This window comes from Mobula hypostoma, chromosome 5 (assembly GCF_963921235.1).
Source record: "Mobula hypostoma chromosome 5, sMobHyp1.1, whole genome shotgun sequence".
NCBI classification, from domain to species: domain Eukaryota; kingdom Metazoa; phylum Chordata; class Chondrichthyes; order Myliobatiformes; family Myliobatidae; genus Mobula; species Mobula hypostoma.
In genome coordinates this window covers 167,692,293-167,714,937 of record NC_086101.1, presented here as the reverse complement: position 1 = coordinate 167,714,937, position 22,645 = coordinate 167,692,293, and the positions used below count along the sequence as shown (strand labels likewise).

Genomic DNA, 22,645 nt, shown 5'->3' with positions numbered 1-22,645 from the left:
CAACTGCCACTGGATTACATTTTATTGTATCGTTATGATTTTTTTACACCATCCCTTAGATAGGAGTTGTGAATGTTCCCTCTTTTTCATGGTGATTAGTGCTGAGCTTTCATTCTCTATTTCCTACCTTTATGTAAGATGGGAAAATGAATGCTCAGTAGGTCTGACTGCATCTGTGGGGTGAGAAAATATGAGTTAGTATTGCATGTGGCTAACATTAGATCACAACCGGCTGGTTCTAACCCTAGCAAAAAAAAATGCTTGTTATTGGAATTTGATAGATTCAGTAATGGGTCCCAAAGGCTGCAAATTCTGAGATGCATGCTGTGAAGCTGTTCTTCAAGTTCGAACATTGCAGTAGGCTAAACACAGAGGTGGGAGTGAGATGGAGTGACAGGGAACTGGAGGCTCTGGGCCATACTTCTGAACAGAACAGTATTAACTCTTTTGCACGTCTTCCAATTTTGGATATTGCCTTTGGTATTGACATTGTTGTCTGCCTTGTACAGTTGAAACCATGTCTAATGAGGAAAGGTTGATTGAGCTAGGGCTTCTCTCTTTGGAGTGAAGGAGAATGAGGCCACTTGACAGGTGTATCAGGTAATAAGAGGCTTTGATAGCGTGGACAGCCAGTGCCTTTTCTTTTACTAGGATGGCTGTTCCTAATACCAGAACACCCATTTAAGATGAGTGGAGAAAAGTTTAGAGGAGATATCAGAGATAGATTTTTTTTTTACAGTGGTGGGTGCCTGGAATGTACTGCTGGGGGTGGTAGGTTGAGGCAGATACATTAGTTCATTAGCTTCATTTTAATATCAGAGAAATGTATATAATGTACATCCTGAAATTCTTCACAGACCGGGGTACAGTATTGAAGAGACTCGTAGGTAAACATATTGATGAAAGAAAAATGAGGGTTATATGCTATGTGTGGTAACTTCTACTTCGAAAAAGGCACACTTGACAAATTCATGCCCAAAGAAACCACTTTATCTCGAACGTCAGAACTGTTATGTATATACAGAGGCTTTCACAACCCATATGGCACGGCAGGAACACTATATACAAAGCACACCAGAAGTAAAAAGCATGGAAGTAAAACCCCCCATTATCCTAATTAGTATTAACTTATTTTTAATAATACTCACATTACAACGTTCCTGCTGAACTGTGTCTACGCCCACCTGGACAAGCCAGCGAGCACTGTGAGGGTCATGTTTTTTGACTTCTCCAGTGTGTTCAACACCATCTGCCCTGCTCTGCTGGGGGAGAAGCTGACAGTGATGCAGGTGGATGCTTCCCTGGTATCATGGATTCTTAATTACCTGACTGGCAGACCACAGTACGTGTGCTTGCAACACTGTGTATCCGACAGAATGATCAGCAGCACTGGGGCTCCACAGGGGACTGTCTTGTCTCCCTTTCTCTTCACCATTTACACCTCGGACTTCAACTACTGCACAGAGTCTTGTCATCTTCAGAAGTTTTCGGATGACTCTGCCATAGTTGGATGCATCAGCAAGGGAGATGAGGCTGAGGACAGGGCTACTGTAGGAAACTGTCACATGGTGTGAACAGAATTATCTGCAGCTTAATGTGAAAAAGACTAAGGAGCTGGTGGTAGACCTAAGGAGAGCTAAGGTACCGGTGACCCCTGTTTCCATCCAGGGGGTCAGTGTGGACATGGTGGAGGATTACAGATACCTGGGGATACGAATTGACAATAAACTGGACTGGTCAAAGAACACTGAGGCTGTCTACAAGAAGGGACAGAACCGTCTCTATTTCCTCAGGAGACTGAGGTCCTTTAATATCTGCCGGACGATGCTGAGGATGTTCTACGAGTCTGTGGTGGCCAGTGCTATCATGTTTGCTGTTGTGTCCTGAGGCAGCAGGCTGAGGGTAGCAGACACCAACAGAATCAACAAACTCATTCGTAAGGCCAGTGATGTTGTGGGGATGGAACTGGACTCTCTGACGGTGGTGTCTGAAAAGAGGATGCTGTCTAAGTTGCATGCCATCTTGGTCAATGTCTCCCATCCACTACATAATGGACTGGTTGGGCACAGGAGCACATTCGGCCAGAGACTCATTCCACCAAGATGCAACACTGAGCGTCATAGGAAGTCATTCCTGCCTGTGGCCATCGAACTTTACAACTCCTCCCTTGGAGGGTCAGACACCCTGAGCCAATAGGCTGGTCCTGGACTTATTTCATAATTTACTGGCATAATTTACTTATTACTATTTATGGTTCTATGACTATTTATTATTATGGTGCAACTGTAACGAAAACCAATTTCCCCTGGGATCAATAAGGTATGACTACTACTACTACTCCCCCTTTAAAATCCAACATTCCCCAAATGTAAAAAAACTTGGAAATAAAAACAGTGGTGTTATTAACTTGCGTACCCCAGAAAACTTATACTAGTATCTCAAACAGTTTATCAATACAAAACATCTGGAAAATGTGACAGATTCAACATTCAATCTAACAACAACAACAAAAAAAAACTGTCCTGTCAAAGATTCAGTCTGTCAGGAGGTTTACGAGTGTGCTGTGATCTGCGCACTACCCCCGGTGACCCAGCAGGCACCGCTGGTGAGGGTGTTTTGGGTGGGTCTGGTGTTGGGGGCATGAGAGGGGTCTGTGTGCCTGCATGAGAATGTCCATCTCTCCTCAGGGGACCCCGCCCGCTCGGCCAGCGTCTTGCCTTCTGGCAAAGTCACTGGTGGACATGTTTACACCGTAGTCTGTCTCACAATTGGAAATTCCATGGAACTGTCTGCCTCTGAGCCGGTATCATGATGCAGGCGCACATGGTCCTAATGTCTGCGGAAAACACGCCCATCAGTCAGCTTATCAACGTAGGAGACGGGACCACTCTGCTTAAGAATAACCCCAGGCAGCCATTACTGATTGTTTCTCACATAGACATTGTCATCCGGTTTTAACTATCTCTCTCGCGCATGTTGATCATGTCCCTCCTTCTGCTTTTCCTGCTTTCTCTCCACTTTTGCCTTCATGTCCAGGCGCAGCAGGCCCAATCTTGACTTGGGCCTACACCCCATCAGCATCTCTGCTGGAGTGCAGGCAGTCGTAGTCTGTGATGTGAGGCGGTATTTAAACAGGAAAAGTGAAAGCGGAATGCTAAGAGAGTCCCCTGTCATTCGCCTCAGGCCTTCCTTCACTGTCTGAAACAGCCCGCTCAGCCAAACCATTGGAGGCTGGGTGGAAAGGGGCCGTCCGAATGTGATGAATGCCATTCTGCTGTATGAACTCACTGAACAGTTCACTGGTGAACGTCGGGCCGTTATCAATAACCAGAGTGTCAGGCAACCCGTCATCTGCAAACACTTGCCTATGTTTGTCTATGGTTGATGGGGCTGTGATGTTGCTCATGATGTGATCTCTGATCCATTTAGAATGCACACCTACCATTACAAGAAACATCTGCTCCACAAAGGGCCAGCAAAATCCAAATGTAGCCTAGACCAGAGGTGGTCTGGCCACTGCCATGGGTGCAAAGGAACTGGCGGTGGCATATTCTGATTAGTCTGACATTGCATGCATGATTTTACCTTGTTCTCCCGATCCTGATCCATTCTTGGCCACCAAACGTAGGATCTTGCAAGGCTTTTCATTCGAGACACACCTGGATGATTCTCATGAATTTCCTCCACAATCTGTGAACGGCCAGGGGGAGGCACGATGACCCTCGCTCCCCGGAAAATGCAGCCATCCTGCAGACTGAGTTCTGTCATGTGTTTGGCATAAGGCCTCAGTTCCTCTCCTTTCACAACTCTGGGCCAACCTTGTAAAAGAAAAGTCTTGACTTGGGACAGGACTGGGTCCCTCTCTGTCCACTGCTTGATTTGGGTCGCCTTTACAGGTGTCTCTGACAGCCTCTCCAAGCCTTGGGCAATCTCTAAGGCTTTCTTGAAAGTCAAAGGCGGCGTTGTATGTCGTCATTATTAATGCTGCATACCAGTCTATCACGGAGCATGTCATCCAACACTGCTCCGAAATCACAATGCTCTGACAGCTGCCGAAGCTCGGCCACAAAATTGGCCACAGACTGACCTGGCTTCCTGAAATGGCTGTGAAACTTACACCACTGGACTATCACAGAAGGTTTTGGATTGTAGTGCCCACGAGCTTGACCAGTTCGTCATATGGAATGTCCCCTGGTTTCCACAGTGTGGCTAAATTCCTTATTAGCTTGTAAGTCTTTGCCTCACATGCACTCAGGAAAATAGAGCGCTTCTTAGCCTCCTCAGTAATTCCACTAGTACAGAAAAAGTGTCCCAACCTTTCCTCATACTCCGGCCAGTCCTCCGTTACCTCCACAACTTCACCGATAGTCCCAAATGTAGCCATCTGAACTTGAGGCTCCTTATTGGCGCTGCTACTCCCGTTCAAAACGCGCCGACACGTCCACAAAACCAGTTCACCTCATCACTAAAAATATGTGGTAACTTCTACTTTGAAAAAGGTACACTCGACAAATTCATGACCAAAGAAACCGCTTTATCTCGAACGTCAAAACCGTTATGTGTATACAGAGGCTTTCACAACCTGTATGGCATGGCCGGAACTCTATATACAAAGCACACCGGTGGTAAAAAGAACGGAAGTAAAAACCCCCCATTATCCTAATTAGTATTAACTTACTTTTAATGATACTCACATTGCAACACTATGTAGGTGGGAAGGGTTAGGTTAATTGTGGAGTAGGTCAAAAGGTCGCTGCAACATCGTGGTTGAAAGGGCCTGTACTGTGCTGTATGTTCTAAATGCAGTGTGGGTGGTAACTTTATTCAACACATTTCTCTTCTGCAAAAGAACATTTACAGTGCTAACACCGAATTCAAGAAAGAGTGCAGCGGTTTAAATAAGATAGTAGGTACATTATTTATTATTTAGTTGAACAGTTTTAATCCTTTGGAAAGGATGCAAGTTTAAACATGAGTCATATTACCATTTACATTGCACAACCCTCCGAATTTGTAATCTTATCAATGTTTGCTGACCTGAGGCTGAAGGTAAGGTGTAGCACAAGTGGATCATGATGAACAGCTGCTGCTATGGCAGACCTCTTGGGGTGCATTTGAGATTTTCTAAGAATAATATCTGTGAAATTTAACTTTGCCACTGGCTGAAGGGATATTTGTATTCATGTTATTGTCCTAATAGTTTTACTGCGCTGCTTTCTTCAGAGACCAACTGAGTGCCTGCTGCTCCCCGTATTCAGTGGGGGGGGGTAGTTAAATTTCATTTTCACTTATTAAATAAAACAAGTGCTCTTGGGAACGTGTAACTGATAAGGAGACAGTGTAAGTCTGGCCTTATTTTATTGCTTTGATAATTGGAATCATTTTATTCCCCAGTGGGCAGACAGTGGGAATTCCCTGTGTGCAATCTGGACATCTCCTACTATAGTTAGGATAGATGCAAAGCCAGTGGACACCTTCATAGCAAAGTTTGACACAATAATTTAGAAGCTGAGCTAAGATTTGACTTATTAGACCACCAGGGAGCTTTTTAAAACTCCAACAAACACTTGGTTCCCCTGGTCCTCACCTACCACCCCACCAGCCTCCGGGTCCAACATATTATTCTCCGTAACTTCCGCCGCCTCCAACGGGATCCCACCACTAAGCACATCTTTCCCTCCCCGCCTCTCCCTGCATTCCGCAGGGATCGCTACCTACACAACTCCCTTGTCCATTCGTCCCCCCCATCCCTCCCCACTGATCTCCCTCCTGGCACTTATCCGTGTAAGCGGAACAAGTGCTACACATGCCCTTACACTTCCTCCCTTACCACCATTCAGGGCCCCAAACAGTCCTTCCAGGTGAGGCAACACTTCACCTCTGAGTCGACTGGGGTGATATACTGCGTCCGGTGCTCCCGATGTGGCCTTTTATATATTGGCGAGACCCGACGCAGACTGGGAGACCGCTTTGCTGAACATCTACGCTCTGTCCGCCAGAGAAAGCAGGATCTCCCAGTGGCCACATATTTTAATTCCACATCCCATTCCCATTCTGACATGTCTATCCACGGCCTCCTCTACTGTAAAGATGAAGCCACACTCAGGTTGGAGGAACAATACCTTATATTCCGTCTGGGTAGCCTCCAATCTGATGGCATGAACATCGACTTCTCTAACTTCCGCTAAGGCCCCACCTCCCCCTCGTACCCCATCTGTTATTCATTTTTATGCACACATTCTTTCTCTCACTCTCCTTTTTCTCCCTCTGTCCCTCTGAATATACCTCTTGCCCATCCTCTGGGTCCCCCCCCCATTGTCTTTCTTCCCGGACCTCCTGTCCAATGATCCTCTCGTATCCCCTTTTGCCTATCACCTGTCCAGCTCTCGGCTCCATCCCTCCCCCTCCTGTCTTCTCCTATCATTTTGGATCTCCCCCTCCCCCTCCAGCTTTCAAATCCCTTACTCACTCTTCCTTCAGTTAGTCCTGACGAAGGGTCTCGGCCTGAAACGTCGACTGCACCTCTTCCTACAGATGCTGCCTGGCCTGCTGCGTTCACCAGCAACTTTGATGTGTGTTGTTTTTTTAAAGCTCCGTTCAGTATTTCCTTTGTTGTAATAGAGGAACGTAACCAAATGTTCTGGCTCCAAACACCTTTGTGACTGTTCAGTACACCCTGCAGCACTGTGTGGTCAGCAACTTTTCATTGCTGGGTTGGGAATTGTATGGCTGGATTATGGCATTGGTTGTCAATATTCGTGCAAATTGAAAGCTGCTTTTTTGTTAACATAAATTTCAATTTACAATGGCAGTCGTCTGAGAAGCAGACTGAATGATGTATGATTTTTCTTCAGCTGTGATTTTTGCTTTGTAAATCCTCTTGTGAAAAGGAAAATGTTTCTCGAAACCATATAGTGAATATGGATTGCAGGGGCCGGGCGGTTTTGTTTGGGGACATGAGACAATGAGACAAACTGCTAGGCAAATTGTGCAGGTCAGGGAGGATATATGGAGGCAAAGGTCTGTTGATATTTCAGATCAAGATCTCTGCGTCAGGATAGAGTGTAGAGAAAAGGTGGCTAGTATAGGAAGTGAAAGGGAGACTTGAGACGAGGGTTAGTAGGTGATAGGTGGAACCAGATAAGAGAAAGATGATCTCATTCCAAAGACGTGGGTTAGGGTTAGCAAGTTGTAGGCAGGCTATATGGGTGTTGGAAGCATGATGATTCTTGCAGGCTGATCCCAGCATTACTTCAGACTGAGTTGGTCATTAACTCAAACACTTTATTAGATTAGATTCATCTTTATTGTCATCATGCAGAGTACAGATACAAAGCCAATGAAATGCAATTAGCATCTGACCAGAAGTGCAAAAGAATAGTATTATTTACAAAATAACTGCGAATAAAAAGTGCTACAGCACACAAATATAAAAGTACTGAGACAGTACAGTATGGGTGCAATACTGCTTAGTGCTGTGATGTACGTTCAGCAGGGTCACAGCCTCAGGGATGAAGCTCTTCCCGTGCCTGCTGGTGCGGGATTGGAGGCTCCTGTAGCGCCTACTGGATGGGAGGAGAGTAAAAAGTCCATGGTTAGGGTGAGATGCATCATTGATAATGCTTTTCGCCCTGCCCAGGTAGCGTTTGTGGTAGATGTTCTCAATGGTGGGCAATTGGGTGCCGATAATCCGCTGGGCAGTTTTCACCACCCACTGGAGTGCTTTGCGGCCCGATACGGGACAATTGCCATACCACACTGAGATGCAGTTGGTGAGTATGCTCTCAATGGTACAGCAGTAAAAGTCCATCAGTATCCTGGGACAGAGGTGAGCTTTCTTGATGCTCCGCAGGAAATAAAGGTGTTGTTACGCCTTTTTGATCAGGCTGGAGGAGTTCAGGGACCAGGTGAGATCATCGTAAATGTGCACACCAAGGAATTTGAAGCTTGATACACGCTCCACTACAGCTCTGATGTAGATAGGGGCATGAGTGTGGCTCCTAGCATGCCTGAAGTCCACAATGGACTTGGTCTTCTGGGTGTTAAGGGCCAGGTTGTTATCAGCACACCATGCGGCCAGGTGCTGGACCTCGTCCCTGTAGGCCGTCTCATCATCACTCTGTTTCGATGTACAGTACTGTGTGAAATCGTTAGGCACATATAGCTGAAGTGCCTCTCACTTCTGCATAGTACTGTGGTAATTTTATATATTGCACTGTGCTGCTGCCTCAAAAAAAGTTGTTTTATCACGGATGTGAGTGATGATAAACCTGATTCTGATATGGGTCTCTATTGTGGATTGAGAGTGGGAAGGGGGAATCATGGTTGGGAAAAGGGGAAGGCAAAGGGGAGAGGGTGGGAAGCACCAGGGAGACCTTCTGTAATGATCAATAAGCCAATTGTATGGAATCAAATGACCTTGCCTGGTGTCTCAGGGCTGGGTGTGTCCCCCTGCTCCTGGCACTTCTCCTCTGCCCCCTGTCCCACACCCCTCCCCATGGTGCTCTTGCTCTCTGCTCCATGTTGACAAATAAGAGTGTTGTGCAAAAGTCTGAGGCAACCTAGCTATAAATGCATGCCAGAAACTTTTGCACAGTACTGTACGTATGAAAAATAAAGCTGGTCCTTTGCAGCCTCCCCTGCCCCTACCTGCCCTGATGTGCCCAGATTTGTATCCCTCATCTGTTTCTACCAATCACCAATTGCCTGTCTCGAGATGCCCCTCCCTACTTTCTCTCACTGGCCTCTTCCCCCTCCTCTGCTACTGGGCTTTGCCTACCTGTCATTGCCTCCTCACCTGCTTCCATCTGTAACTTACCACCCCTCGTCTTATTCCCCCTCTCTTGTCTCTTTATGTAGGTTATCTTCCCTCTTCACGCTTAGCCCTGATGCAGGGTCTTGACCCAAAATATTATCCACCCTCTTGTCCCCACAGACGTTGCTTGACCTGTTGCGTTGCTCCAGTAGTTTGCTTTTCTCCCCAACCCCCCACCGTGGAATTGATTTGTTGTTTAAGTTTGGATCCTGTGCAGCTGAGCTGGATGCTAAATTCCCAGCATTATTCAAATTTGCAGTGAGCTGGTCGCTGGCCTCCTGGGTGCCTGGTTGTTTGATCCCAGCGCTATCAGAAGCTGAGAATAATCCTTCACAGCAAGTGCAGATTTCTCTGCTTCAATGAACAAGGGAAGCCTCAGTCTGAAAAATGAACACGTTGGCTGAGTGTTGTAAAGGATGGGGAAGGAGGAGAGAGACGCTAATACAATTATCAGTGGGGAATCTGCTTAAAGATAAATCCTCCTGGATTTGGAAACTCTGCTTTATTGCAAATTGCACACTGTTTGGCATTCCCAGGAATCCTCATAAACTTAGACATTGCTTGTGATTCTATTCTTTAAAAAAACCTCTCTTGACCAAATCTGATTTAGTTGAAAGCCTAGGATTCCCAACAACATCAAAAGCTCATGGAGCAGTGCTGGAGGGTTAGATGATTTCAGCATTCCTAAAAAGACAGGTACATTTCACCCATGGTGAATAGACTACCATGTGAAAATACCTTTTTCGCTTCTTCGAATACAGCAAGGAGATCTGAAGGCCATAAGAATATAGGAGCAGGCACAAGCTGCTTAGCTTCTCAGACCTGCCCCCCATTCAATAGGATGGCTGGTCTTCCCCAGACCTTAACTCCTCTGCCTTGCCAATGCCCGTAATTCCTGATCTTCCAAAAATGTCTCTGATACTTTTTTTTAAATTCCCCCAGTGATCTAACCCTCACAACCCTTTAAGACAGAGAATTTTGGAGATTCACCACCCTCTGTAAAAGAAGTTCTGATACATCTCAGTATTAAAGGACTGCCTCCTAATTCTTGTAATAGGTTTGAGATCCGCCTTCTAATGAAAACTACTACAGATTGATTGTAATAATAGGGCTGAGTTAATGTAAAAAGATATAATGACAATTGACCATTCCTAATATTGAATTGGTGTATAAAATGTGATTATGGAATGACTCTTTCATTAGGGAATCACATTCAAAATGTCTGATATAAAGCTTGTTTATGTGCTAGAGCCTACACATTAGTGTTGATTGGTCTCTAGAAACTGTATGACTGTCTTCATATTTCTCGCAAGTTGTGTTACTATGAACCAAAGTAATTGAACATTATAAATACTGTTATTTGAAAAATACAAAAGCAGCAATTTTTATAGTTTACCTTAAATTGCTACTATAAATATAGTTTAATGTCTGTCTTTTATCTTCCAGTTTGACCACATCTTGTGCCCACTATCCTTCCCATTTCGGAAATCCAGCAACCCTGATCTTGCTTGTGGCTCTGGCAAAACTTTGAAATTTAACAGACAGCTAAGTGAAGATGCAAAGTATTTGAGACGAGGCAGTCTGGGGGGAGCCTTGACTGGTATGTAAAAGTAACTTTATTTTTTAAAGCTACTTAATAGATGTAAAAACCTTTTTGCTAGTAATAATCTGCTTGTTGGAAAATGAATTTTGTAAAATGAATTTTGTAAAATAGTGGAACTCTTTGTTCTACTTGTGTGTTCCTCCACGCTAGCATCACTTTTCATTACTGAGGAAAAAATCCACTACAAAACTTTTATTCTAATTAGCTGTCATGTTTGTCTTTTTCAAAGAATTGTGTACTTCATTTAGACCTGGCTGAATTACACGTTTGTAGTTTCTGAAGATATTTAGACCGATAAAAATCACTGCTTATTTTTAAGTAAATATTTTGATTTGCATTTTCTATTTTTGGGTTTTCACATTAGGATGTGGGGTTGAATTTTTGATAATGGTAGCAGTATACAATTAAAAGTTCCATATAATCCTTAAACAGTAAGAAATAAATATGTATATATTAATAAATCATGCCTCTTTTAATCCCTTCTGTTAATTTGCAATAATATTATTTAAAAAATCAGTGAAATATGTCTTTGCCCTTTTGATACAGTTATTGTAATAGAGATGCTAAAGAATTGTGATTATTGAAAGAAATATGTCATTAATCTGTGAAAATGGAGGTGTATATCACAAGTCCTGATTACGCGACCACTGACAGTATTGATCGTGGCTGGGGTCACCCATCTTGTAAAGACACTGCCCAGAAGAAGGCAGCGGCAAACCACTTCTGTAGGAAAATTTTCCGAAAACAATCGTGGTCATAGACCACAGACTATGATTGCCTGCGTCATACGACACAGCACATAATGATGATGAATGAGGTGAAGTTGACATTTGAGTAAACATTGACAAAAAAACACTAATCCTGCCATGCTTTGCCAGTAAAGTGTTTACTCGTTTACTTAATGTTAATAATTCTTTTTGACTCGTATTTATTTTGGTACAATGGTGTTAGGTTTGCAAAATCATGTTAGAGCACAGTACATGATTACCTTTTTCCCTGAAATACAAAACTGCTCTTAATGTGGGATATGCTTTTCTTACAGAACGACTGTTGCTCAAATAAACAGTGATAGTATGGTACAGATGTGTCTAAGTGTAACTAACATTTCTAATGAGGAATATAGAATGGCAAAGATCCGTGATGTAAATATTTATTGTGAGATTATGCATGCATAAAAGAGACACATGGGATGCTCATTATTGGTGTATAATGAAGGGAAACAACCCACTACATCTTTTTGCTATTATATTTAATATTTAAACAAATCTCATGACTTGTACTTTTCCTATTGATTCTTTGGGGAATTTCCAAATGGATGATGAAGATAACATGTATTGGGACCTGTGAAGTGCTTTGTTCTGTACCAATCAAAATGATTGAATGGAATCCCTTTGTAAATGTTGACTGCTGTCATATAACAGACAAAAGACCAATTAGAGGGTAATCATTTTGAATTAACATATTCAGTTTTTAAGACACGACATTAATGTGGATAACCTTGTGCATATCTGCTAGGTGATGCATTTTTGTGTGAAAAGTTAAACTGTGATAAATCTTCAATCAGATTGCGTAGAGTATCAGCAGAGATGGGAGCAGGAAAGATATCGTTCATCTATCAGAAACTTTTGATGATGATGATGGAGACATAAATTTTTGGGTTAGCTGTGAAGGAACTACAGTACCTTGGCCCCACCCCAAGGTTGCCCGTGAGGTTTGGACTGACCTTTCAGCAGATATTTCATCATGTTATGGCTGTAGACCAGATGGTGGTAAATGGGACAGCTACTTGATGTTGGCATGGACATTGTGGGCCAAAATATCTGCCTGTGTACTGTATGACTGTTTAACTCTGATATTCCTGGTGTCCTTTCCAAGGATCTTGAGTGACAGATGAGGAAATGAGTCAGTAAGACCCTTTAATCAGATTGTAAAGTCTTCATTGTGACACCTAAGAGACTAAACCAGAATATATAAGGCAGACAATTGTTTTCTTAGTTATTTTCACTGGTTTTGCTATGATGAATATCACACCATTCTCTGTGCATTGTAGCAAAATACTTGTAGTACAGGGCTTCCCAACATTTTTTTCTGCTATGGACCCATACCATTAACCAAGGAGTCTTTGGTCCTCGGGTTGGGAGCCCAGTCCTAGTGCATTCTGCCTACCTCTTATACATTTTCCAGGTAACATTCCTTTTGTAAATGGAGGTATGACTACAGTATTTTCTGTTATTGTAGGAACGTAGAATGACTGCTGGTGGATCCCTTTGGATCAGCTCCTCTTTGCGTCCTTCCATCTCTAGCCTTAGACTCCTCCTTGGAAGTTCTGCTCCTTGATTTGTTACCAATATATTATCATGAAAATTAAAATGATTGTTTCAATCCTTCTACCCTTTCGCATACCTTCCTTTGCTGTCTCTTCTCCGCCCCCCAACCTCCTTAAACATCTTTTTATTCTAACTTATTGTAGTTCTGTTGGAACGCCAATGACCCAAACATTCCCTGACCTCCTGCTTTGTTCCAGGAATTTGTTTTTGTTCAAATTTCATAGTAAGTTTACTGTTATCATATGTATATGTTGCCATGCACTACCCTGAGACTCATTTTTGTGCAGGCCATCGCAGTAGAAAAAAAGAAATATAGCAGAATCAATGAAAAACTACACACAAGGACTCAGAAATAACCAATGTGCAAAAGAAGACAAACTGCAAATGGAAAAAAATTAATAATAATAAATAAATAATATTGAGAACACAAGTTGTAGAGCCCTTGAATAACTGGCTCCTCTGATATTTTGCTTTGAGAGTTATCTGATGGTAACACCTTTAAGTAGTCATTCTGCTTTTGAATCCAAGCAGAATCATGGTCTTTTAGCGTGGAAACATGGGCCCCAAGTCATCGGTGCCACCTGTATTGCCCATCAAGTTTGTCCTATCTGCCTTCATGTGGCCTATAGCCTCTCCGATCCAAGTACTTCTCCAAACAAGAGAAAATCAGCAGATGCTGGAAATCTGATCAATGGGCACAAAATGCTGGAGGAACCTAGCAGGCCCGGCAGCCTCCATGGAAGAAAGCACAGTTGACACTTGGGGCCGATCCAGTTACTTTTAAACTTGGCTAATGTACCTGTCTCAACCACTATTTCTGGCAGCTCATTCCAAATGGGCTCCACCCTTCGCATGAAGACTCTGTTCCTCATGTGCTAGCTAGAGATATGCAGCTGAGTTCTGTTCAGTCCAGCATGTTCTGAGAAATGATGCAGCAGTACAAATTCTAATACTACCCTACCCAGAGACTGTAAGATCAGTTGGGTTTTGCCATGTAAGGCCACTTTGGAAAGAAGTGGCTCTGTTATAAAGATGTGTGTGATTCTTTAGACTAATGGGAAACAAACTTTGTCCTACAGGAAAATATCTTCTTCCGGTTGCTTCAGCACAGGGTCCGTGGCAACAGACAATGGAGACGACAAATCTTGTTCGTATGCGCAGTCAGGCGCTGGGTCAGTCAGCTCCTTCTCTCACTGCCAGTTTGGTAAGTGCATCTTTTCAAGCTTTTGCATGTGTTCATAAAATAAATAGGGCCTGTGCTTGATAGATTGAGAAAGTAGTGCAAAAAATTCTAGTCACAACATTCATTTAATGTCTTGCTTGTTTTATTCCCCTTAAGTTTCCAAATCTCCTTGATTTAGAATTCACTGAATTGATGAGAAGCTATCTAAATCAAGGAAGAAATTCACTCAGATATTGTATGTGTATGTCTGTTTTTGGCCTGTGGGAGCAGAGGTCGAAAGTTTGTAAAGGACTATTATCATTGCAGATTTGTATGTGAATTCTGCCCCATTTCTAAGCCTGTTTTATTTTACATTGGTGTTCATAGTCGAAAATCTGTTGCCCAATGACTTTAGGACTGAACTGTATTGGAAGTACAGAAACATCTAGATAAAATATGTTACTGTTTTTATAAGTGGTATTTTCATATGCCTGACATCATTCATGAGTAATATGCTTTGTATGTCAGTATAGACAGCAATAAAAAGAAAATGCTGTTATTGTATTTTTACAATGGTACATGACAGCACACAGAAAATGAATGACCTTTGGAGATGTTGTGATCCAGTTTGGGAATTTAAGTGCAAGAGCATTTAGATCTTGACGACAAATTTCACGACAAATGTCAGTGACATTAAACCTGATTCTGAGATTCTGATGAGCATCTTTGACCTGGTATTTTGTTTGCCTGTTACTGGCAGGAGCTCATCATCTTAGCTGTTTTATCCTGAGCTCTGTCACAATAAGAGATTGCCAGGAAGATGCAGGGAATGATTCAATTGTGTTCTCAAAGCTTTCAAAAAGAGTAACATCTCTTGCAAGTTATATGAATTGTCACTTCAAGATTACTCAATTTGGGTTACACTGAGAATTCAGGACAGTACAGAAACCAAGCGTAAATATTAGGAGGAGCATATCGTCTCCTGAGCTGCTCACCTCCCTTGCTGTTGAGCATCAATTGTCCATCATTTCCTACTTTGGCCTCATCAACTGCCTTAGAGTCCACAAAACTGGAGCTGGAAGCCTGTCCCCTAAATCCTGAGGGTCCAGCAAAGAGCAAGAAGACTGATATTTATAAATAAAACATTGTACAGTGTGGACACTGATGATAAATTAGAAATCCAATGTTTAGTAAAAGAGAGTCTTGTACAGAACTTTAGGGAAACTGATCCAAATGCTGATAGGGCAGGACAATTTAATTCTGAGGCATATGCAGTTAAACGCATGCATCTTGTACCTTGCTTCTGCCGCCGCCTTCATCTGAGATTTGACAACATAAAATGAAATGGGAACTCTGTGTTAATACTGTTTCTATGTACCAAGCAATAACAAGTTTGCATTAATACAAATACCTATCCAATATTTTTGAGGGGAGATAGATGGAATTTACAAAGGATATTGTTGGATTAAGAACGAAGGATAGATCTATATGGAAAACCATGGTCACCGACGTCCACATCGGATATGGTACCTAGACAGACAGACATTGTTGGATTAAGTGAGGTAGATTTTGACAGAAGGGATGTAAGGAGGGAAATGTGAGGTTAAAAACTTTGGTAGGAAGTATAGAAGGACAGAATGTTGTTGATGTAGTCAATAGCTTTGCAGTGTCATAATACAAAGGGAATATTGTGTATAGTTCTGGTCACCACACTACAAGTGGGATGTGGTAACCAGTAGAGGGAATACAGAAGAGACTCGCCAGCATTTTGCCTAGAATGGAGGGATGTAGTTGTAAAGAGTGATTTGCTAGGCTAGGTTTACTCTCACTGAAATGTAGGAGCCTGAAGTACAAGCTTATGGAGGTTTCTAAAATTATGAAGGGCATATGGTTTGTGTATTTTGCTTTACAAACCTAGTGGGTCCTAAAAATTTTAAAGTGATATAAAGACAGCAAAGTCTGAGGAAGAAATACAGGATGAAACATTTCAGGTGTTGATCTGCCCATTGATGAAATGAAGGACCTAGACAGGACTATTTGCCCATTTGCTCCTCAAAGCTCTTACCAATTGGTTGAAATTGAGCAGTGTGGTATTGGGTGTTGTGGTCACATCCCGGTTAGCATGATGCAGTTACAGCATGGGGCATTCTGAAGTTCAGAGTTCAGTTCTGGCACCATCTGTAAGAAATTTGAACATTCTCCCTGTGATTGCGTGGGTTTCCTCCGAGTGCTTCCGTTTTCTCCCACAGTCCAAAGACGTACCGGTTAGTAGGTTAATTGGGTATCGTAAATTGTTCTATGATTAGGCTTGAGTTAAATAGGTGGGTTACAGGCTGTTCAGCTCAATGGGCCAGAAGGGCCTGTTGTATCATCAATCAATCAATCAATCAATCAAAAGTAGTCAGAAACTTTCCATCTAGGATGGGGGTGTAGTCTCAAATTAGAGGGCACAGGTTTAAGGTGAGAGTAAAGACATTTGTTGGAGATCTTGGGGCAGGGTAGTGAGTATCTGCTGGCTGCTGCTAACAGTGGCAGCAGATACAATGTTTAAAAGGCATTTGGATGTGTGTGTGGATAGGAAAGACACGAGGCGTATAGACCTAATGTGGGAAAATGAGACTATTATATGATGGCGAGAATAAAGTGGGCTAGAAAGAAATAAAATGTTCAGGGGAAAAAGAAAAATAAAGTGGGCTGAAGGTGTCGATTCCTATGCTGTTGTGTTTCTATGATTTTATGAAACACTTACTAATTTTGTGCTTGTCTTCAGTCTCCTCCCAATTATTTCTGAGTTTAAAAAAAATGTTTTACATTTATGTTGATGTCTTTTTGTCTGAATGTAAGTGGTTAAATTGGCAGGTATGGTAAATATATAGTCATGAAATAACTTAAAGTGGTCTTGAAATACCAGGATGTATGTGAATGAGTGAAATATAGAGCTCGGAGTCCGTGAGGGACAAGCAAATTCTGAGTGGCAAAGGCCAACTGTGAAATATATTTGAGAAACAGCTGAATCGAAGGCATAGTTGAGAAGTGGAAAATAATGGTGCTTATTGTGTATGTGGCATGGTTGCACAAAAGTGCTATTAATAAAAACGCTGGAGATGGGAGCTAAGGTTCATGGTTCTTACTGGCAGAAACCGAACTCGGCACACAGGTACAGATCAATACGCACCTAATAGCGCATTCAACGACGTGTTACTAAAACATAAAGTAGTCCCTTATTATACTGTAGGCTATACGGTACACTCCTCCCCTTTTATTTTAATAGTGTATGAGCTTTTTTTTTACTGGGGCATTATGCTAAACAAATATGTTTACCCTTAACATACAAACATACAAAATTTGTTCACTTAGCAATTTAATAATGTCAAATTATAACAAAGTAACTTAGTATCAAATTATAACAAGCCTTTTTTCAACTTTTGGTCTAAGACCAATTTATAACTCAAGTCTCGGGGTGCGGGGGGGGGGGGGTCTTCTCTGCCTCTCCGGGTAATATCTGTCAATAAACTTGTTTGTTTTAATACAGATTTCCATATAAAAGTCATAAAAAGTTGACCTCTGAGCATAGGGAGTTAAGAATATGTGTGTCTCCAACTTGCTAAGAGTTCTAGGCAGCAAATTGTCTCCGTATAATGAAGACTACTCTGTGCAACTGTCCTAGATATATACGCATCTTTGTGCTATCACTTGTCTTCCTTACCCATATCTCATTTGTTCTGACTGAGCTAATTACACAGCCATTCTTCATATTTTCTTAGATTCTGAATAGATAGCTTGATCTTTATGATACCATCTCATCGTAATATAACTTTCCATCTTCTATTCGTGCTTCATATCTTTGTGCTAGTGACTCAGCAGGAGTGTTGGGAAGGTGCTCAGGAGAAGACGGAGATGCTGGTCTTTTTGGAGATTTAAACTTACTGAGAGTTCGCAGATCTTCCATTATCTGTTCATGTGGTAACAAGTAATTTAACTGCGCAGGTGCAGGTTTTCGTCTTTTGTCTGTACTTAGAACAGGATCATTAGGTCTCCTCCTTAGTTTCCTGGTCATTATTGGCTTTACTTCCATAGAATCTCCTGTGAGCTCCATTGTTAGCCTCTCATTCTTAATCATTTTTTTTCTGTTCTTCTAACTCAATTTTTTTATCTTCAAATTCCTTCACTGCTGCTTTCTTCTCTTTAATATAATTCCTTTCCACCTGTTCTGTCTCCAGTTGCAGAAAAAGCTCTGCATCTTGTATCCTTTCCTTGTATTGTTTATCTAGTTTCTTCATCCTTTTCTGATACTCCTGCAAAGTAACTTTCTGTAACTGCTGTAGCTGTCTTTTGAGAGATGTCAATTTCACCTGGTACATCTGCTCTTTTACTTCCAGGTAGTCTTCATCATCCTGCTTATTGGCAACATTTGTCTCCCTTGCATCCTCTGTATCTTCATCCGAGTCATGGCCACGGATACTATATTCGTCCTCATCGTTGACGTCTAGCTCCTCCTCGTTGTTGTAGTAGTTGACAAAGGGTGAGAGGAGAGCTGCGGACATCTTCCCCACCAAGCTGCCCTCCTTTGTTAACACATCTAGTGCCTTGATGGTGTGCCAATCCAACTAGATTTTCCTGAGCCATTCACGTCCCAACAACTGTGGTCCTCCATTTTCCAGTACATAGAGGTTCAGCTGCTGTGTTTTAACTCTGTAGGTCACTGTCATTTTAATTTTTCCTTTGGGACGCACTTTCTAACCTGCGTAAGTCTTTAGCAGTAGATTAGTTCGTTTCAGAGGTATGTGAGAAAATAGGCGTTTGTAGTCGTGTACAGAGATCACAGTTAAAGCTGAGCCTGTGTCCAACTCCATTTTCAGTCTCTTTTTCTTTTTAAATCTTTTTATTGAGTAAGTATACAAAAAAGGTAAGCCATATAAACATTAATACAATGTTAAAGTATAATAAAATTCCAAAAGATATCAATACCAAAAAGAAATTACTACAAACAATGTAATTTAAACATAAGAAACCAAGATAACAAAATAGTATACTAAATTTTATATATATCAATGGAAAAAAAAAGAAAAAAAAAACCCCCCAAAAAAAAACCCACCGTGCAGCTAACTAAAAGCAAAGCAAAGCAATGGGCTAACTTGAAACCAAACAGAGTTAAACATAAAATCACGTCCTCAATCCCGACCTCCATTAAAAACAGTGAAAAAAAAAGAAGGGTAAATATTACATTAAATGAAAATATCGAATAAAAGGTCCCCAAATCTGTTCAAATTTAAATGAAGAATCATAAAGGTTACTTCTAATTTTCTCCAAATTCAAACATAAAATCGTCTGAGAAAACCAAAAAAAGGTAGTTGGAGCATTAAGCTCTTTCCAATGTTGTAAAATACATCTTTTCGCCATTAAAGTAAGAAATGCAATCATTCTACGGGCTGAAGGGGAAAGATTACTAGAAATTTTAGGTAGTCCAAAGATAGCAGTAATAGGGTGAGGAGAGATATCTATATTTAATACCTTAGAAATAATATTGAAAATATCTCTCCAAAAAGTTTCCAAAGCAGGGCAAGACCAAAACATATGAGTTAAAGAGGCTATCTGCCCCGAACATCTATCACAGAAAGGATTAATATGCGAGTAAAAACGCGCTAACTTATCTTTGGACATATGAGCTCTATGAACCACTTTAAATTGAATTAGGGAATGTTTAGCACAAATAGAGGAAGTATTAACTAATTGTAAAATCTGCCCCCAATCATCCACAGAAATGGTAAGCCCCAATTCCTGTTCCCAATCTACCCTAATCTTATCAAATGGAGCTTTCCTAAGTTTCATAATAATATTATAAATCATAGCCGATGCACCTTTCTGACATGGATTAAGGTTAATTATCGAATCTAAAATATATGTAGGAGGAAGCATTGGAAAGGAAGAAAGTATAGTACTTAGGAAATTTCTAACTTGTAAATATCTAAAAAAATGTATTCTTGATAAGTTATATTTATTAGATAATTGTTCAAAAGACATAAGGGAACCATCTAAAAATAAATCCAAAAACCGTAAAATACCCTTAGTCTTCCAAGTTTGAAAAGCGCAATCCGTAAAAGAGGGAGGAAAAAATATGGCCTAAACCCCATAGAATAAACAGTAACTTTACAATTTCAGATAACCAGTGCTTCCTGTGCCCACCCCCCAACTTCCTAATCTACAAGCTATTATTGTTTATGGAGCAGTGCAACACAGATGCAGCTCTTTGGTTCAATGATAAGTCCATGCTGAGCAGTCCAAATATCCTGCATTCGGCCCATATCCCTCCTAGTGCTTCCCTTCCAAGTACCATCCAATGCTTTAGTGATACTATTGTATGTGCCTCAACTACTTCAGATCACATCTTCTGGCAGCTGGTTGCATGTACCTTCTCACCACCCTCTGGGTGAAAAGCTTTGCCCCTTGGTTACCTTTTTAAATCTTCCCCCTCCCCAGCCTAAATCTATACCCCTCTTGTTTTGGTCTCCCCTGCCCTGAGGATGGCAGGGTAAAGAGCTGTCTCCACCAAAGGAGGTGTAAGGTGCTCCTTCCCTCCACTCGCCTGTAGGTCACCCTTGGCCAAGGCATAGCACCTGCTTAGCCCCTATGAATAGAGTCAAGTGAAGCAGTGAGAGCAGGTGGTTCATATCACAAGAACTGGTTGTGCGCTCACTGACGCAGGGCAGGCAATCTCTGAAGAGTATTGATAATGGCTGGGGTCAACTGTCTTGTAAAGATGCTGCCCAGAAGAGGGCAATGGCAAACCACTTCTGTAGAAAATTTTTTCCAAGAACCTTCATGGTCAAAGACCATGATTACCCACGTCATACAACACGGCATGTAATGATGATGATGTCCCTGAGGAAAAGACTGTTACCATCCACCTAAGCAGCTCATAATTTTAGACATTTCTATAAGATGCCCCTCATATGAATTGCACACTTAGACAGAAATGTAACGTAAAGATTTTTACTCCTCATGTATGTGAAGGATGTAAGAAATAAAGTCAATTCAATTCAAGGAACCTGGCTAAGCTCTTCATATAACTCAGGCCCTCTAGTCCTGACAGGATCCTTATAGAGCCGCTGTGTATTCTTTTCAGTTTAACCACATATTTCTTATAACAGGATAACCAAAACTGTACACGACTGTACACAAGTATAGCCTTCCCAACCCTGTTTTTGCTCCCTTTCCCTTCAGATCTCCATTCCCTGTTTCAGTCCACCTTCCCTTTCTCTCCAATTCCTTCACCTCGGTTCCATTCCCTACTTACACCCTCTGGATTATCTCCCCTCACCCCTTGCCATTTTCCATACTTATCAGGCGCCAGCACTGGTATCCCGGCTTTTCACCCTAACCTGTCCTCACCTGGCTCTATCTTTTTGTCTGCATCTGCCTATTATCCTTTGCTCCTTGGTCCATCTGACCCGTCTCAGCCCTTCTCTCTTCCCTCTCCATTCTCAGTCCTACTGCTGGGTCTTGAGTGTATGGGTTGATGTAAATGGGTCAGCATGGCCTCAGTGAACAGAAGGGCCTGTTTCCATACTCTGTCTCTCTACAGTTATACCTATATAGATGGAGAAGGGATCTCACTAAATCCTACTAGATACTGAAAGGCCTAGACAGAGTGGACATGGGGAGGATGTTTCCATTAGTAGGCAAACCTAAGATCTGAGGGCACAGCCTCAGAATGAAGGTACATCCTTTTAAAACTGAGATGAGGTGAAATTTCTTCAGCCAGAGGGTGTGAATCTGTGCAATCTGTTGCCACAGAAAGCTATACGAGACATGTGATTGGGTGTATTTACAGTAAAGATTGATAGGTTCATGATTGGTAAAGCGGCTAAGGGTAACAGGAAGAGTGCAGGGAATGGCGTTGGGGAAAAAAATCAGCCCTGTAGTGGAGCCTACTCACTCAATGAGCCAAATGGCCTAATTCTATTCCTATAACTTGCATTATTCCACCACATACAGTATATCTAAGGTTTCCATATCAGAAATTGGGAACTTTAAGTGTATTAAGAAGTCTGCAATGACTTTACAGGACTGTTGTGGAAGACTTGATACTGACTAATCAGGCATTATAATGACAGTCATACAGGAGGTACAGGGGTCCCACAGCATCAGCAAGAACAGATACTTTCCTGTAGCCACCAGGTTCCTGAGCCGACATGTGCACAACCTGAATCCTACTTCAGCATTGGAACACTACAGACCACATCTGGCACATCCATGAACTTGCCTCTGTCTTTGTTTTGCAGTAATGTATTGCTTTTGCAATCTTTTCTTTTCACTGTCTTGTATAATTTATGTTTAACTTATGTATAATTTATGTTTTGTCATCTGTACCTACATGCCTGTGATACTGCTGTGAGCAAGTGTTTCGTTGTACCAGTGCATAGTTTTACTGTGCACCTGACCTGACTTGAACAGCAACTCCCTGGTTCCTTTCCCGTCCTTCAATTGTTGACGTCCCTTCTGTTCCGTATTTAATGAAAGACTGTGGGTGGTGACTTCTGACGTAACTCATTTTTAAGTTTTCTGAAGAGTGTGTATTCACTTGCAGCAGAACTCAGTTCTTGCTGGGGATGTTTTGGTTAGGAGGTACCAATGATTTCACTGCTGTGGAAACTCAGCCTGGCGGAAGGGGCAAAGATTCCTTGATTTCTATCATTGTTACTCATTCCATGGGGTGGGGGAGGGGGAGATGTAATGAA

The 22,645-nt window shown here is 41.9% G+C and overlaps 1 protein-coding gene across 9 annotated transcripts in view; it reads left to right on the top strand.

The window, feature by feature from the left end:
• The window catches only part of mast4 (microtubule associated serine/threonine kinase family member 4), a 435,748-nt gene that overhangs the window by 78,661 nt on the left and 334,442 nt on the right, over window positions 1–22,645 (top strand). For all 9 annotated transcript variants that reach the window (XM_063049360.1, XM_063049351.1, XM_063049349.1 and 6 more), the window contains exons 2-3: window positions 10,262–10,415; window positions 13,825–13,949. In XM_063049360.1, coding sequence (XP_062905430.1) covers window positions 10,262–10,415; window positions 13,825–13,949 — 279 coding nt within the window. The remainder of the gene's footprint in view (window positions 1–10,261; window positions 10,416–13,824; window positions 13,950–22,645) is intronic.